General features: G+C 39.8%; 1 protein-coding gene across 3 annotated transcripts in view; it reads left to right on the forward strand.

The window, feature by feature from the left end:
• Window positions 1–1,383: 1,383 nt before the first annotated feature.
• CHUK (component of inhibitor of nuclear factor kappa B kinase complex) overlaps window positions 1,384–16,467 on the forward strand; it is a 37,487-nt gene continuing 22,403 nt past the window's right edge. For 2 of the 3 annotated variants that reach the window (XM_008543855.2, XM_008543857.2), the window contains exons 1-9: window positions 1,437–2,465; window positions 6,465–6,559; window positions 8,534–8,648; window positions 9,543–9,612; window positions 10,439–10,527; window positions 11,723–11,812; window positions 11,952–12,076; window positions 12,238–12,345; window positions 12,944–13,079. In XM_008543855.2, the coding sequence (XP_008542077.1) occupies window positions 2,361–2,465; window positions 6,465–6,559; window positions 8,534–8,648; window positions 9,543–9,612; window positions 10,439–10,527; window positions 11,723–11,812; window positions 11,952–12,076; window positions 12,238–12,345; window positions 12,944–13,079 (933 nt within the window). In that variant the 5' untranslated portion in view covers window positions 1,437–2,360. Of the gene's footprint in view, window positions 2,466–6,464; window positions 6,560–8,533; window positions 8,649–9,542; window positions 9,613–10,438; window positions 10,528–11,722; window positions 11,813–11,951; window positions 12,077–12,237; window positions 12,346–12,943; window positions 13,080–16,467 lie in introns of all 3 variants that reach the window. The other variant, XR_011522636.1, reaches the window with a different exon arrangement.

The raw sequence follows: 16,467 nt of genomic DNA on the forward strand, positions 1-16,467 counted from the left end.
GAGGAAGATGGGCATGAGTGTTAGGTCAGGGCCAGTCTTCCTCAGCAAAAAAGAGGAGGATTGGCGACAGATGTTAGCTCAGAGCTAATCTTCCTCAAAAATACCCAAAAGACTGGCAAACTTGAAAATAGTGGAGCCGGAGGTCAACTGGCCCTGGATTTTTTTTTTTTAGTTTTTATTAAGATTATGATAGTTAACCTTGTGAAATTACAGTTGTATATCATTATTAGTCATGTTGTAGGTACACCACTTCACCCCTAGTGCCCTCCCCCCACCCCCCCCACCCCCTTTCCCCGGTAACCACCGATCAGTTCTCTTTGTCTATATGTTAACTACCTCCTATGAGTGGAGTCATGCAGAGTTCATCTTTCTCTGTCTGGCTTATTTCACTCAACATAATACCCTCAAGGTTTGTCCATGTTGTTGTGAATGGGACAACTTTGCCCTTTTTTATGGCTGAGTAGTATTCCATTGTGTGTGTGTGTATATATATATATATATATATGTATGTATGTATATATATACACACCATATCTTCTTTATCCAATCATCAGTTGCTGGGCACTTAGGTTGGTTCCATGACTTGGCTATTGTGAATAATGCTGCAATGAATATAGGGGTGCATGGGACTTTTGTAATTGCTGATTTCAGGTTCTTAGGATAGATACCCAGTTGTGGGATGGCTGGATCATAAGATCTGGCCCTGGATTTTTAAAAAAGGAGCTACACAGCATCCCTGAGAATGGGAATGTTCAAAGAGTGAACTACGGGAAACAACTCAATTCCTGCAAAGATGGTTACTTTGGTGCCAGCCCAATCATCAGTATCCTCAGGTCTTCAGCATCCTTCCCAAACTCTTCCAAGTGAGAATTAGGAGACTGCAGCCCCACGTGTGGAGATCAGACCCACTCCAGTGCCAGCTATGCTGTACACCTAGCAAACAAGAGGGCTTCATCCTATTGGGACAGTCTGTCCCACAATCGGTGCAGTCTGCCCAGCTCTAAGAGACGTGTTCTTACAGGAACTATTTGCCATCACCTCCCAGTCTGATACTCCAGCTCCATGGCTACCAAGCGCACATCAAATCAGAATCGCTGATACCACACATACATCACTGAACCTACAACACGACCTGGTTTGTATCATGCAGTGGGTCTACCTTCTGGTTGAACTGTTCAGCGATTCTGGTAACAATAGACACGTTTGCTCTGCCAAAGGCTGATGGAATGCTTTCAAAGCAGTTAGCAACATTGCTGTGGTGTACATGCCATATCCACCTTTAGACATCTCAGCATGTTATATCTGCCATGGCACAGCTAGGTGTCACAAAGGGTTGGTTGGAATTCTAAGTCAACACAACTGACATATTTCTTTAGGGATTTTGACTCTAGCTGATTGTTACACCTGGAGTGATTGACAAGATCCCGCAGTTCCGCATAGCGTCTGACAGACTCAAAGGGAAAACTGGGAGCTGGTTTCCCTACGCTAAGGCAATCCGCCACTTGAAAGCACTTCTTGTTGCAGCAACAGCATTCCCAAAGCTTGCCTCTGTAGCCCCGCAACGCACATCAGAAACAATCCCCAGGATGAAGAACTACTGCACTGGCAAGCCCCCTAACTGAAGGACTGCTTGACCGCAAGCTCCGTGGTAAATTTAGGAAAAACTCCCAAGGTCAGGAGGAACATTCTTTACTCCGGAACAGCGTCACTTCCTTCAGCCGTTTGATTACACACAGGGGAGATCCTGGAACAGGTGTATAGGAAGTCAAGCAAGAGAAGAGCTGAGCCTGACTCGTCTATGCAAGATGATTAATCGTTTTAAAAAAAAAAAGTGAACTATGAAGGCTAATGTATCAGCGGGCCTGTTAGCGCAGGATTCTTTCTAGTTCTTTGGATTCCTCAATATTTAAATCATTGGTGGCCTGTGCCAGTGCCAGCTCAGCGGGTGATGAGGTTGGAGGATAGATGGCAGAGGTCTGAAAGGTGAAGTGTAGACAGGGGTGGAGACGATGTGAAGTTTAGAAAAGACGAATACTGGAGAGACTGGTTTGGAAAGTAATTTGAAGGGAATGCAGGATGTGGAGAGAGCTTATATTTTTGAAGACTGAAAAATCACACGACTGGATCTCTCAGCCAGGAAAAGGCCCAAAGAACCTGGTAGCTTGAAAGCGCCCTCTTCCCCCTATCCTTTCACCGGCTGGTCCCCTGCGGAGCCCCCGAGACTCGGGGCGGAGCTTTTCCTGCGGCAGTTGCCGGAAGTGACGCATACCTCTCGCGAGAGGGAAGACGCGCGAGCCGCGGCGGCCCGGAACCGGCCTTGGAACGGTGGCGGAACCTGAGGCCGCTTGCCCTCCCGCCCCATGGAGCGGCCCCCGGGGCTGCGGCCGGGCGCGGGCGGGCCCTGGGAGATGCGGGAGCGGCTGGGCACCGGCGGCTTCGGGAACGTCTGCCTGTACCAGCATCGGGTGAGGCGGGGCGCGCGAGGGAGCGGCTGTGGGTGTTTGTCAGAGCGTCTGTGGAACACAGTGACTGTCAGTGTGTGAGAGATTGTCACTGGGACCTTGGGCAGTATTGTGGGCCACTGAGCTTCTGTGTGTGTGAGAGAGAGAGAGAGACAGACAGACAGTCAGATTGTGCCTGTGAGCCTGGGGACTGAGTCCGAGGTTGCCTGAGGTTCTGGGTCAGGTTCTGGTGAGAGCCCTTAGGGAGAACTCTTGCTATGGGTGTCAAGATGTGACAAAGTGGGTGACAGTGCGTGTGTCTTTTTGCATGGAGAGTGTCAGGGTGTGTGAGGCAGATGCACATCAGAGAGTGTATGTGTGAGCACCAATGGGTGAGAAAATGGGGCTGAAGAGGGGGTTGCCTGTTGGAAGGGGTGTGCGCTTGGAGGCCATATGATATCAGTAGGGGCTGGAGTAGGGGAAGAAGGTTTTATGGTGGGTCCACCGTTAAGCTTTTGGAAGCAATAGTAGGCTTTGGAGTTGGGGATACGTTCCAGCTGGGGAACAGTGTGAGGATCAGCTGGTGAAGTGATCATGACTTCACAGGGGAAGGAGATAGCCTGGGGTGAGGTGCTCTAACCGGTGGAAGACAGCTAACATCCGAGTCAGGAGTTTTGCTTTGATTTAATTGAGAACGTTTAACCGTCCTAGCAGCAGTTAATAATCGTGTTTGAGCTCTGTCTTTTGATATACCAATAAAAGCTGTGAACCCTTTCCCCAGAAAAATGCACAGATGCACATCCATACAGCCTTATGCATTGTCATTTGAGGGAGTTCATGCTCTCCTGAAGGACATCCGCAGCCTTTTACGTATATAGACCCTGGACTAATAATCCCTGCAGTATAGCCTTTGTTTTGTCATCTGTAAAATGGTTATATTAATGTATATACATCATGGGTCTGTTTGACAATTCAGTAAGGTAATTGTGTAAAGCTAAGAACAGTAACTGGCCCATGGTCAGCCCTCAGTTGTTAGCTCCTGCTACTGCTGTGTTGTTGTTGCTGTTATCATCATCTTCTTCATCATTAATTGACCTTAAAAAAGGAAATATTGAGATGTATGTGTTATTCTAGGAAGATGTTTTGTAAGAGATAAATCTGAGTGGAAAAACATATGGGACAAAATGAGCAGTTAAGATATTCCTAAAATGCTTGCAATTGGCCTGTGAATGGAGAAATGAATTCAAGAGGGAAAATCATGATTTGCTGTCCTATGGAATATGGGTTTGGGTAGAGAGCCCATAATGTAGGGTGGGAGGTAGGGGAGATGGGACTCTACCTGGGAGCAATAGGCATGTTTGTGTGGCAGTTACAAAGACAAATATCACTGAGGAAATTTTGTGAAGCAGGTTTCTAGATAGAGCATAGGAGGAAATCTTGGAGAGAGGGGGAGTGGAAGGTGAAGGACTAAGGCATTAAGTACTGTGACAGCCAGACAAGTAGTAAATTTAATAGTTCCTACCATAAGAGAGGACATAAGGCACTCAGAAATGAGAGGGAGCCAGGTACTTACAGGAGAATATTGCCTGTGGCCTTGTTATCTAAGCCTGCCCATCAGCCTGTCAGAAGAAAACAGTATGCATGCTGGCATGCTTTTGTGACCAGTATTCTTGGTCCCTGGCCGGAGATGGATGAATACATCACTTTTTTTTTTAAATTGTGGTAAAGTATGTATATCATAAAATTTACCATTTTAACCATTTTTAAGTGTATGTCAGTGGCATGAAGTACATTCATATTGTTTTGCAACCATCACCATCATCCATTTCCAGAACTTTTCATCTTCCCAAACAGACGGTCTGTACCCAGTAAACAATAACTTCCCATTTCCTCCTCTCTCAGCCTCTGGCAACCACTGTTCTACTTTGTCTCTCTATGGAATTTGTCATTTTTTAAATGGAAGAGATTTGGGCTCCTTTAGAATCTTAGAAATCTCTCAGGAACTTTCCAGTTGTCCAGAGTGGCCCTTCTCCAAAACTGGGACATTTGACAACTGGGCCCGTAGTGAGAAGAGAAGAAATAGTCTGTCATAAGACTTGGGAACAGCATCATTCCTTTTCCAAGCTTGACTTAGGGTTTGCATTTACAGCTTTCAAGATCCTTGTGTTTTGGTGGAAGCCAGGTCCCAGTATTTCATTTACACTTCTTAAAGCACAGTGAGGAAGAGAAAAGGATGTGAGATAGTTTATTTAGCTGGTTATTGTGCTGGGTGCTGGTGGTGCCCAAATCAAAAACAGTATTTTCTGCCCTCAAGGAGACTTCAGGTGAAGTGAGAGAGTAGACACAGAAACACTTTAAGTACGGTGTGTTACCGATATAACAAAGTTATTTGTAAAGTGATGTGGAAGCATGGCAAAATAACCAAAGACCTCTTCCTAGGGAACAGGGTAGCACTTCTCAAAGTGTGTTTGGAAAAACGATTCCCATGAAATGCTTCGAAAACAAGGATACTATGGTCAAATACAATGGGTGATGCTGCATATAATATTCCTTCATTTGGAGATTCATAACCCATGTAGTATGTTACAAGCCCTGAGCAGTCCTATAGTAAAGAAGTTAACTTAGTATTTTCCAGTTTTTAAAATTGTGGTAAAATATACATAACATTTACCATTTTAACCATTGTTAAGTGTATAGTTCTGTGGTGTTAAGTACATTCACATTGTTGTGCAACCATCACCACTATCCATCTCCAGAATATTATCATTTTTTTAAACACGGAACTCGTCTTTTTGGCCAGACTTGTATGAACTTTCTACAGAACGTTCTTTTTGAAAAGGTAGAATGAGGAAGGCCTTCACAGAGTAGGTGAAATATAAACTGGAGTGTTGAAGGGTCTTATAGAGTGGGATCTTTTTGAAATAGATAGCTTCCTGCCTCATTCATATGAGAATTTAGGACTTAAAGTTGTTTATGGTTGTACCAGATTGTCTCCATGGTGGTAAAAGCTTACATGGGACCTAGGTAAAACCAGGTATCTGCTGAAAACAAAAGAAGGGTTGAAGGGAGTGAGGACTGTGGTTAGGCTGGATTGTAGTCTATCCTTTCTTCTCTCTCTGTACGTCTGCTATCTTATTTATCTCTAGCTGTTTCCCCCTGCCCCCATTTAGAGTTCCATACAAGTTGTGTCTTGCGTCCTCATCTATATATTTTTTTTCCTTCTCTTTGGTCCTGACTGCTGTTCCTGAGCTGCATTATTACTGTTGCCAGAATGCGATGAGGTCTGGCTATTTCCTGTAATGTGCATCAGGTTGTGTTTAATTTCAGTCAGAACTGGCTAAATTACTAGTCATAGGCAAGAGCTATTAGGTTCATTTTGTAGATATGGAAACAGAAGTACAATCATTGTTAGGATTTTTTTTTTATGTCACTTGAAATGCAAAGATTAGGAACTAGTTTTGGAGTTTTTTGCATTAGAATAGGGCTCTTGTTAGCTTCTTAACTAAGCTCAAAAAGAAGTTTGTTGGGGAGATATTTTTCTAGCGGTATATATGAGACTGTTCTAAAGAGACCTGTTATAGGATCAGCCTCAGTCACTTTTTGCCTGTGTGCTTTGGTGTATTTGAAGGTTAGTTTTAAAGCATTGGTTTAATAGTCTCATGGTTTATCTAGCAAAACTCTGGCTCGAGAGAGCTGAGGGTGAATACAGTCGTGTGCCACATAAACATTTTGATCAATGACAGACTGCATATACAATGGTGGTCCCCTAGGATTAGTATCATATAACCCATGTGTGTAGTAGGCTGTCCCATCTAAGTTTGTGTAAGTACACTCTATGATGTTTGCACAACGGCGAAATCACCTAACCATGGATTTGTCGGAATGAGTCCCTTGTTAAAATGACACATGACTGTGTTTAATTAGTAAAGCTAAAGAGTTTTGTTTCCCCATTTCTTTGATAGTAAGTAAATCTGCACAAGAACCTAATTTATGTTTTTTTCTGTTGATTTTCTATTTTGGCAGGAACTTGATCTCAAAATAGCAATTAAGTCTTGTCGCCTAGAGCTAAGTACGAAAAACAGAGAACGGTGGTGCCATGAAATCCAGATCATGAAGAAGTAAGTGTGCTTGATGACATATTTCCCCAGTTCTGTAGCCTAGCCAGATGTCATCATAGGGAAGGAGGCCAGGAATCCATTCTTATGAAGATCTTTTTGGGAGCGTGTTTTTCTCTTTCTCATTAAATGTAAGTTCTATTTCAAATAACATCACATTAAGTAAGTCTAGTTTAAAAAGTCAGCTAGGTATTATCAGACTCAGCTCTCTGAGGGCAGAATCTATTTCTTGTGGATCTTGGGCAATGCTCATCTTGTTATACTTTCTAGTTAACAATCACTACTCTCATTTCTTTGCTCTCAGCTACTGTTGTTAAATAATGTATCTATTGCTAAATAAAAAATTACCCCAAAACTTAGTGGCTTAAAACAACAAACATTTAATATCTCACATTTTCTGTGGTTTAGGAATTTGGGAGTGGCGTAGCTGGGTGGTTCTGACTCGGGAGCTGCCTCCTGAAACATCTCAAAATGTTAACTGGAGCTGCAGTCATCCAAAGGGTTGAATGGGGCTGGAGTATCCACTTCAAGAGGAGTGCATTTATATGGCTTTTGGCTCGAGGCATCAGTTCCTCACCATGTGGACCCCTCCATAGGGAAGCTTGAATGTCTTCATGACACGGCAGCTGGCTTTCCCCAGAATGGGTGATCTGAGAGAGAGAGCAGGATGAAAGCTGACATATCTTTTATGATCTTTCCTCGGAAGTCACACTCCATCCTTTCTATCACGTTCTGTTTGTTAGAAATGAGTCACTAAGTACAGCCTACACTGAAGGGGAGGAGAATTAAGCTCTTGAAGGGAGAAGTGGACATATTTTAAAATCTCTGCAGGTAGTGTGCTAAGTGCTTTGCAAGTAATTCTTCTAGTTGTCACAACGACCCTGTATTTATGTATTATCCCTATTTTATAAATGAGGAAGTTGAAGCTCATAGTCATACAACTGATAGGTAATAGAGTCTGGATTTGAAATAAACACTTTCTGACTGCAGTGTCTGTTTCAGTTCACTTTAATGGTTTTCAAACTTGGCTATGTGGAGAAATCACCAGGAAAGCTTGTTAACAGTATAAATTCTCAAGCCCTGCACATGAAGATTCTGTTTCTTTAGGTCCCTAACACCTGGGAATCTATTCCAGTTTTGAGAACCACTGAGCATAATGATGATGATGATAATGTCTGGGATGATATATTATTAAGTTAAAAAAAGATATTAGAAAACAATGGATAGTGAGATTCAGTATTTATCGAGAAAATCTATTTGTGCTCAGATTAAAAACTGGAAGGAATTATGCCAAAATTTTAATGGTGTGCACTTCTGGGTGACATCGTGAGTGATTATGGGAGAGGCAGTATGATACGGACTTTGGAGCCAGACTGCCAGATTTGTATCCTTACTTGACCACCTTCTTGCTGTGTAATCTTATGTTACTTAACCAGTTTGTGCTTCAGTTATCTCCTATGTGATGAGACTATTAATAAATCTACCTATAGTAGGATTATTGTGACAAGTAAATGAGTTAATGTATGTAAATTGCTTGCTACTTGGCACATAGAAATGTAATGGTAGTAATAATGATAGTGTTTTTATCTATATCTTCTTTTTAAAAATTATTAATTTTTAGTTATACAGGTGAGACATTAAAATATTATAAATAAGGCCAGCTTTTCTTCCCCACACTGCCCCCCAATTAACTACCCTTTCAAACCCAGTTTCTTTTCATTGTAAAAAAATTTTTTCTTCTTCTTCTCCCCAAAACCCCCCAGTACGTAGTTGTATATTCTAGTTGTAGGTCCTTCTAGTTGTGGCATGTGGGACGCCACCTCAGCATGGCTTGATGACGGGTGCTAGGTCTGTGCCCAGGATCCAAACCAGTGAAACGCTGAGCTGCTGAAGCGGAGCGTGTGAACTTAACCACTTGGCCATGGGGCCGGCCCCGGAAAACAATTTTTGATTATGGTATTTTCCCCTTCTCGTTAGGTTGAACCACGCCAATGTTGTAAAGGCCTGTGATGTTCCTGAGGAATTGAATTTTTTGATTAATGATGTGCCTCTTCTAGCAATGGAATACTGTTCTGGAGGAGATCTTCGGAAGGTAGTGTGGCTGTCTTGAGATGATGAGATAGCATATCATGAACTTTAGCAGTGTTTGAATCACATTCAATATGATAATCTTGAATAAGGGTTAGTAAACTATGGCCCTGTTACCTGTTTTTATGGATGCTTTCTTACTATAGCAGAGTTGAGTAGTTGTGACAAAGACCATATGGCCTGCAAAGCCTGAAGTATTTACTATCTGGTCCTTTACCGGGAATGTTTGCTGATTTGTTGTTATTGGTAGTGGTTGCAGGATGGGACTATACTGATGGTGTTAGATCAAAATATCAATGTTGAAGATGTTTATAAAAAAGTTTTTTTCTCTATTTCAAATCTTTCTTTCCTATCTCATTTTAAATCTGCCATATGGCTATTTTTTAATATATCTGTGAGATTTTTCAACTTCAAATACTTTCCCCCTTTATCTTTACTTGAATAAGCCTTTTCATGAAATTTACATGTCCTCAGTATGGATTTGGTAATTTTTCCCCTCTTATATTTTCTTTCTTTCTTTCTTTTTTTGGTGAGGAAGATTTGCTCTGAGCTGACATCTGTTGCCAATCTTCCTTTTTTTTTGGCCTGAAGAACATTAGCTCTGAGGTAACATCTGTGCCGGTCTTCCTCTATTTTGTATATGGGTTGCTGCTACAGCATGGCTTGATGAGTGGTGTAGGTCCACTCCCAGGATCCAAAACTATGAACCAAGGCCACTGAAGCAGAGCACACCAGCCTTAACCACTACGCCATGAGGCCAGCCCCTCTTATATTTTCTTAATCATGACTTATTTTCTTATTTGAATATTCTCTTAGAATACAGTGATTAATGTGTCTCCATTACTGCCCGGCAATATTGGCAGTGTACATTTTTAGACTTCTTTTTTTTTTCCTTTAGCTACTCAACAAACCAGAAAATTGCTGTGGACTTAAAGAAAGCCAGATACTTTCTTTACTGAGTGATATAGGTATGTAATCAATATGAAAATACCATCATAATTTAATGCCCTTTTGGTCTATAAAAGATTCTGTATACTACTTGGGAATTAAGGAGAATTGTTAATGTACCATTCAAAGCATAGATTTTTAACATCTATAAGAAATTATTGAAAAATTTAACTATTACTGTTGATGTCAAGTTAAACCTAGGATATTTTGTTATTTATTTTTTGGTTTTGGGTAGGAGTCCATTTTTGACTAATAGGTGTTCCATTTGCTGACAAAAAATGATGTGAAATGACCTTATTTGATTTTACTTCCCCTCCCTCCCTGATTAACGTAGTAATTTTATTTAACAGTGGCATTGCATCTCATGGACATAGGTTCTCAAGTCAACTCTTAGGGTTAAAATCTCTTTTTAATCAGAATTACTCCTAAAAAATCCCTAAAATAACCACTACCTAGGCCTTTGGAGGAAGCTCAAAAGCCATAATATGCATTTTAATTTTGCTTCTTTTCCTAGGTTGTGGAGGCGAAAGTCTAGTTGAAGAGGGTGATTTAGGTGGGAGGGAAACGATACTAGGGTAAATATAAGGGTTTTCTCAATTGCTTGTTCCATTGCTTTAATACTAATTCTCCTGTTACATGAGCATGTATTATAATACTACAGTATTTGTTCAATGTTACTGGATTTTCTGTGAAGAAAATATGAACTGCTATAATATCATTAATCGTAGAGTTATGATGGTTCATATAACTTTGAGCATCAGGGCAGATCTGTACAAAATGTGAGGATGAATTTTTTAAAATTTAGTGTTTTCCATTACCTCAAAATACATTTTAAACTTTATTTAGGGTCTGGGATCCGATATTTGCATGAAAACAAAATTATACATCGTGATCTAAAACCTGAAAACATAGTTCTTCAGGATGTTGGTGGAAAGGTAGGTGAAACCTGAAGAAATGTTCCATGCCCTTGAGTCCAGCCTCCCTGATGTAGTTAGTCTTTGAGGTTTGGTGCCTTTCCTGTACACTCACAGCACTCTATACTGTTTCTATCCTGGCCCTCCCTACACTGAATTGTGGTTTTGTGTTTAGTTATTTATCTCCTCTGCTAACACAGTAGCTCCATTAGAGAAGGAACTGCACCTGTCTGGTTCACTTCTGTTTTTCTAGCACAGTATCTAGCAGAGAGAGTAGGCAGTGAGTAAATAATTTGTTGATCCTTATGAAGCATATCCAAAAAACACACACATCCTGGATCTGCTTTACTTCAAGAAAAAAAAGTATGTTTACTTAAGTATGTTTCTTATTTAAGAAAAAAAAGAAAAACTCCTTCTCTTCCCCAAAGTCCTAAGTTCTATATTTAATTAAAATTCAAAACCTTGATTTCTCAGATTCCTCAATGAGTCATCTTGAGAAGAACCAGAATTGTGAACTGACTGCTGAAATATTTGTTTTTATCAGAATAATTTGAGTAGTTTTCTTGCTTCTAGCACCCAAGTTCCATTCCAATAAAGTTGTAAAGCCAAGAGTCTGACCCTTAAACTGGGTTGCGTCCTGTTTAGTTAGTGAAGATGGTGGTCAGTTGGAGGTGATGAAACCCTGATGATGATACTTCTCTTAGGAGCTCTTCATGTGTGCTTGGCACCAACTGTCTCTGCTTTTTTTGTGTGTCCAAAGACTTCAGGATGTTCTTGACGTTAGATAGGTATTTACTCACATTGATCTACTTTAAGATGGTGTGATGCTTCTTCAAGTTTGCAAGTCACCCTTACCTTTGCCTGTTCCTTAATGGATCAAGCTTATTCTGAATATACCAAAATAAAAATTAATAGTCAATCTGTATTTAGTTTTTACCTTGTCCTTAGCGCTGTGTTAAATTCTTTCCTTTCAGTATTTCATTGAATGGCAATAACAATTCTGTGAAGTAGGGATTGGTAGTAATCCTGTTATACAGGAAACTGAGAGAAGTTAAATAACTTGATCAAGATCACACGGTTAGTAAAGTGGTGGAGCTCAGGCTTGAAATACGTTTGTGTCATTCCAGAGCCCAGGTTCTTCACCACCAGCATTAGAAGGACATTGTTGCCTTTCGTTTTCAAGTTTCTCAACCATTTAATACTTATTATTTTGCAGATTATGCATAAAATAATTGATCTGGGATATGCCAAAGATGTTGATCAAGGAAGTCTATGTACATCTTTTGTGGGAACATTGCAGTATCTGGTAAGACATGTATTATTTCTTTGAATTTAAGTGTGCAAGATACTCATTCTTATTTCTGAAGGTCATAAATATACTAGTTCAAAAATAAAGTAGCTTTTCTCTTATAGTATTGACATTTAAAGCATTTTTCCTTTTTAAGGCCCCAGAGCTCTTTGAGAATAAGCCTTACACAGCCACTGTTGATTATTGGAGCTTTGGGACCATGGTGTTTGAATGTATTGCTGGATATAGGCCTTTTTTGCATCATCTGCAGCCATTTACCTGGTAAGAAATGAAAGAGAATTTTGGTGTGCTTAATGGGATACCTCTCTTTAAATGTTATAATTGCTTTTTAAACACATAATTGAATAAAATTAAATGGCAAATATCTTAGAATGTTTATGACAATCAGGTTGTTAACTGAGGTCGTTTTTGTTTTTATATAGGCATGAGAAGATTAAGAAGAAGGATCCAAAGTGTATATTTGCGTGTGAAGAGATGACAGGAGAAGTTCGGTTTAGTAGCCATTTACCTCAACCAAATAGCCTTTGTAGGTAAGTATATTTTAGTTGAGGAAGTTCACCTCAGCTTCTTTACGGTTGTAAAAGTAACAGTAGGGTTGTCTGTTCCAAGTAGCATTATTCAGTAGGACTTTCTGTGATGATAGAAACGTTCTGTACCTGCATTGGCTGTGTGAAGCTACTGAGCACTTGAAAGATGGGTAGTGTGACTGATTAACTGAATTTTAAATTTTAATTAACTTAAGTGCAAATGCAAATAGCCACTTGTGATTAGTGGCTGCCACATTGGACAGCACAGGTCTGGTGGAAACAAGAACTGCTACCATTTAACTGATTGGCTTAGGTGCTGAGAAGACTCTTGGGATAATGAAGTAAATGGGTTCCTTGGAGAAGGGAACTGGACTCGCCTGTTGGAGTTGCCAGTAACTAATGTATATATGTGGATTTTGGATTGTTTTTATGGAAGAAAGTTTGTCCCCTGTCATTTTATAAATTATTTGAAAGTAAGATACAAAATGGTACAGACAAGCAATGAGAAAGGAAATGGACAACCTATAAAATTACCTTTTTTACACTGCTGAAGGAAAATTGGAACATAATGATTTTCACCCTATTTTTGTATGCTTTCTAGTTTAATAGTAGAACCCATGGAACACTGGCTACAGTTGATGCTGAATTGGGATCCTCAGCAGAGAGGAGGACCTGTTGATCTAACTTTGAAGCAGCCAAGATGTTTTGTGTTAATGGATCACATTCTGAATTTGAAGGTTAGTTTGAATGGGATCTACTTCATAAGATTTGCATTGAAGTTAACAAATTTATTTGGGAAATGAGCATAAATATGTTTTAATAATCTTTTCCTGATGCTTATTTGAAAAAGAAAATAATATTCTTAGAGCTGATGCATTTTTATTTCTTTAGTAAGCCTTCTCAGTTTTATTTCTAAGTGGTCTTTGTTGACTACTCATTTGAAGCATCTTTAGGGTTTTCCCTTTCCTCATATTCCTGCCATTATCACCTCACAAATTTAAGTTGAATCATACTGGATTTGGTTTGGTGAGGAAGGTTCCTACCTGGCTTTCATGCCTCTATACTTCCTCCCTATTCTACAGTCCATGCAGCGTGAACTACCCATCTCATGTTCTGAAAATGCTTTTTCATTCTTCTGTCCAAGAAACTAACATAGTTCTTTCTTGCCAACCAAGTTACTTCTAAACTGATCTGCTTGGCTTTTTTTGGGCTTTCCTAAAGCAGGTCCACCACAACCAAGTGCTTGCCTTGAACCTGCTTCTCTTACCCTTTACTTCATTGAGGACCAACTTGTCACTGCTTCTTATGCCATCAAGCCCAGTATCTTTTTTGTTCTTTGACAAATGCTATCCTTCTACCCAGAATGATCTCTATCTCTGTGTGTCTCCTCACCTACACTGGCACATATTCAACTTTCCTTTTCTCTGAATGGTCTCTGCCAGTCTGTCATTTAGTCATATTTACTATATTCCCTAATTGTTTTTCGTCTTCCACTCATCGTCTCCACGTCGATTATCTTCTTCAATGCTGGGTTTGTTTTTACTACTTTTATAAACAATCGCCCACCCTGCTACCTTGCCATGCCTATCCCTTTGTACAGCATTCTGTACAAAGCAGGGCATGTACCAGGTTCTCAGTACATATTCTCTGCTATGAATGAGAGGTTCTCTTACACTGTATACCCAGAAACAGCTCTCATCTGTGGTCTTTCCATATTGATTGCTTGTAGTAGATATGGTTTCCGAAATTGAAATGAGAAAGTATAATCATAGAAGATTTTACTCTAATCTTGGCATACTTTATTAAATAGGAACTTGAGGCTGTATTGATGTCATTCTTGGCTAACATTGAAAAGATACCTGACTTCTTGAATTTGTTTTCTTCTACTGTGCCAAGGAATAAATCATCCCTTAATGTGTCAGCCAAGCAGGACTTGGTGATGTCTTCTAGTTCTTTGTTGCCTCCAGAAAGTTTTGGTTGTTTATCTCAGATTTTTTTTCAGACTTGTCATGGTAATCATAGTATCATTTCTACTTTGAAGAAGTCTGTGAGCATCTGCTTGTCATAGGGTATGGGGAAAGAGTCCTCCGTATGTGTTTTGTGGTCTGTACAGTTTGCAGCACCACTGTTTACTTCTGTGAATCTGGGCAAATGTATTTATTTATTTATTTATTTATTTATTTAATGTCAAGTACAATAATATATTCTTGAAAGGATCAATATTATTATGAGGTAGTGGAGAATAAGGTATGCGTAGGGTACTATTCATAGTAGTTCAGGGATGCTTCGTGGACATGATAACAGGACTGAATTTTAAAGGATAAGTAAGAGTTAATGAGGGGAATGGGTGGGGGAAAGATTGACAGGCAGGGGACTATCATGAACACAGAAGCATAAACTGCAAAACAGCTTGGCATTATTGTAGGGCATTTTTCTAAGGTGTTTATTTTATTGTTCAGGGAGGGAATGATGTCTGTTTGATTTTCATTTGAAAAAGAAATCAACAAAACAGTTACTGAAATACTTCTTTCCCCTAAAAAAAACAGTTGAGAGAGTCTGATTGCATATTTTTCCAGTTGTTTATTAGGAAAAACTTTAAATATGTGGAAAAGTTGAAAAAGTATACTGAACTTGCCACTGAAGATAATGGTGAAACAGGAGTATTTAATTATTCCTTCTTTGCCTCGTTTTTCATGCCCCTATGTGTAACTATATCCTGAAAGTCTCTTCTTGGTTTTCTCTTTTTCCGTAATAGTTTTTCTTCCTTTTCTTTGGCAGTCTCTTCAGTTGTATAACTTTAACTGTAACTGAATATGGATAACTCCCAAATTTATCTCTCCATTGTGACTTTTATGCAGAGTATTTATAACTGGTATGTAACTACATCTCGTGGTCCTACTGGCACCCAAGACTCAATTTATTAAAAACTGAACACATTTGCTCCATTAAATCTACTTCTGCAGCTTTTCCTGTGTCTCTTACTTGCACTGTCACCTTTCCAGTTACCTAGGTAGGAAACTAGCTATCTGACTATTCCTTCTTCTTCAATCTGCATATCCAATTATTTTGTCAGATTTATCTTTTGAGTTTTTTTTTTTTTTTGGTGAGTAAGATTCACCCTGAGCTAGCATCTATTGCCAATCTTCCTCTTGTTTTGCTTAAGGAAGATTAGCCCTGAGCTAACATCTGTGCCAGTCTTCCTCTGTTTTGTATATGGGATGCCGCCACAGTATGGCTGAGGAGTGGTGTAGGTCCGTGCCTGGGATCCAAACCCACAAACCTGGGCTGCTGAAGTGGAGCACACGCGTGGACTTAAACACTACACCACAGGGCCAGCCCCTCTTTTGAATGTTTTAACAATGCAGGTTCTCAAGTTAGAAAGCCTTCCATATTTCCTTTTTGCTTATTGAATAAAGTCCAAACTGTTGCGTTGGTATTCAGAATCTATCTTGTTCTCATTTCATCCTACACTTCCTGCCTTATCTCCTATTATGCCCTAAGGGGACATCATTTTGTGTATGTTTGAACTGGATTGCTTATATTCTCTGATTATGCTCATTTCTTTCTACTTCTCTCCCTCTGCCTACCTTGTTTTCTGCCTAAAAGAACCTTTCTTCTTTCATTCTTTTCTTGTTCTAATCCTTCTTCCTTTTCAAAGTTTAGCTCAAATAGTGCCTCGTTATAAAGCACCTTTTTCCTCCCGCCAAGTAATCTCCTTTGGAACCTGCACAATACTTTACGTTATTATTGTACCTATCGCATTTTGCCTTATATTTTAGTTCTCTTAATGTTTCTTAGTATCTTCTATTTGGCTATGAGTCTTTGGAGGGCAAGGATCATAAGTTACTCAATTTGCATACCCACTACCACGACAACACACTTAATAGTATGTACCGTAGTAGGCACTCATTAAATATTTGAGTGAACAAAAGAAGAAATTTCAGTTGTATTTCCTCTCCCTTTCTTTTGCTCCCTTCTGGCTCAGCTTTGGTAGTGTGATCACTTACCCTGGTTTGACATATACCCGGTGTAAAAGTAAATGTCCACCTTAGGATTTTCATCCTAAGTTTCTGCTGTTGTTCTTAGAGGCAGCTGTCATAGTGTGAAATCTGCCTAGGCTGGGAA

This window comes from Equus przewalskii, chromosome 1 (genome assembly GCF_037783145.1).
Source record: "Equus przewalskii isolate Varuska chromosome 1, EquPr2, whole genome shotgun sequence".
Lineage (NCBI taxonomy): Eukaryota > Metazoa > Chordata > Mammalia > Perissodactyla > Equidae > Equus > Equus przewalskii.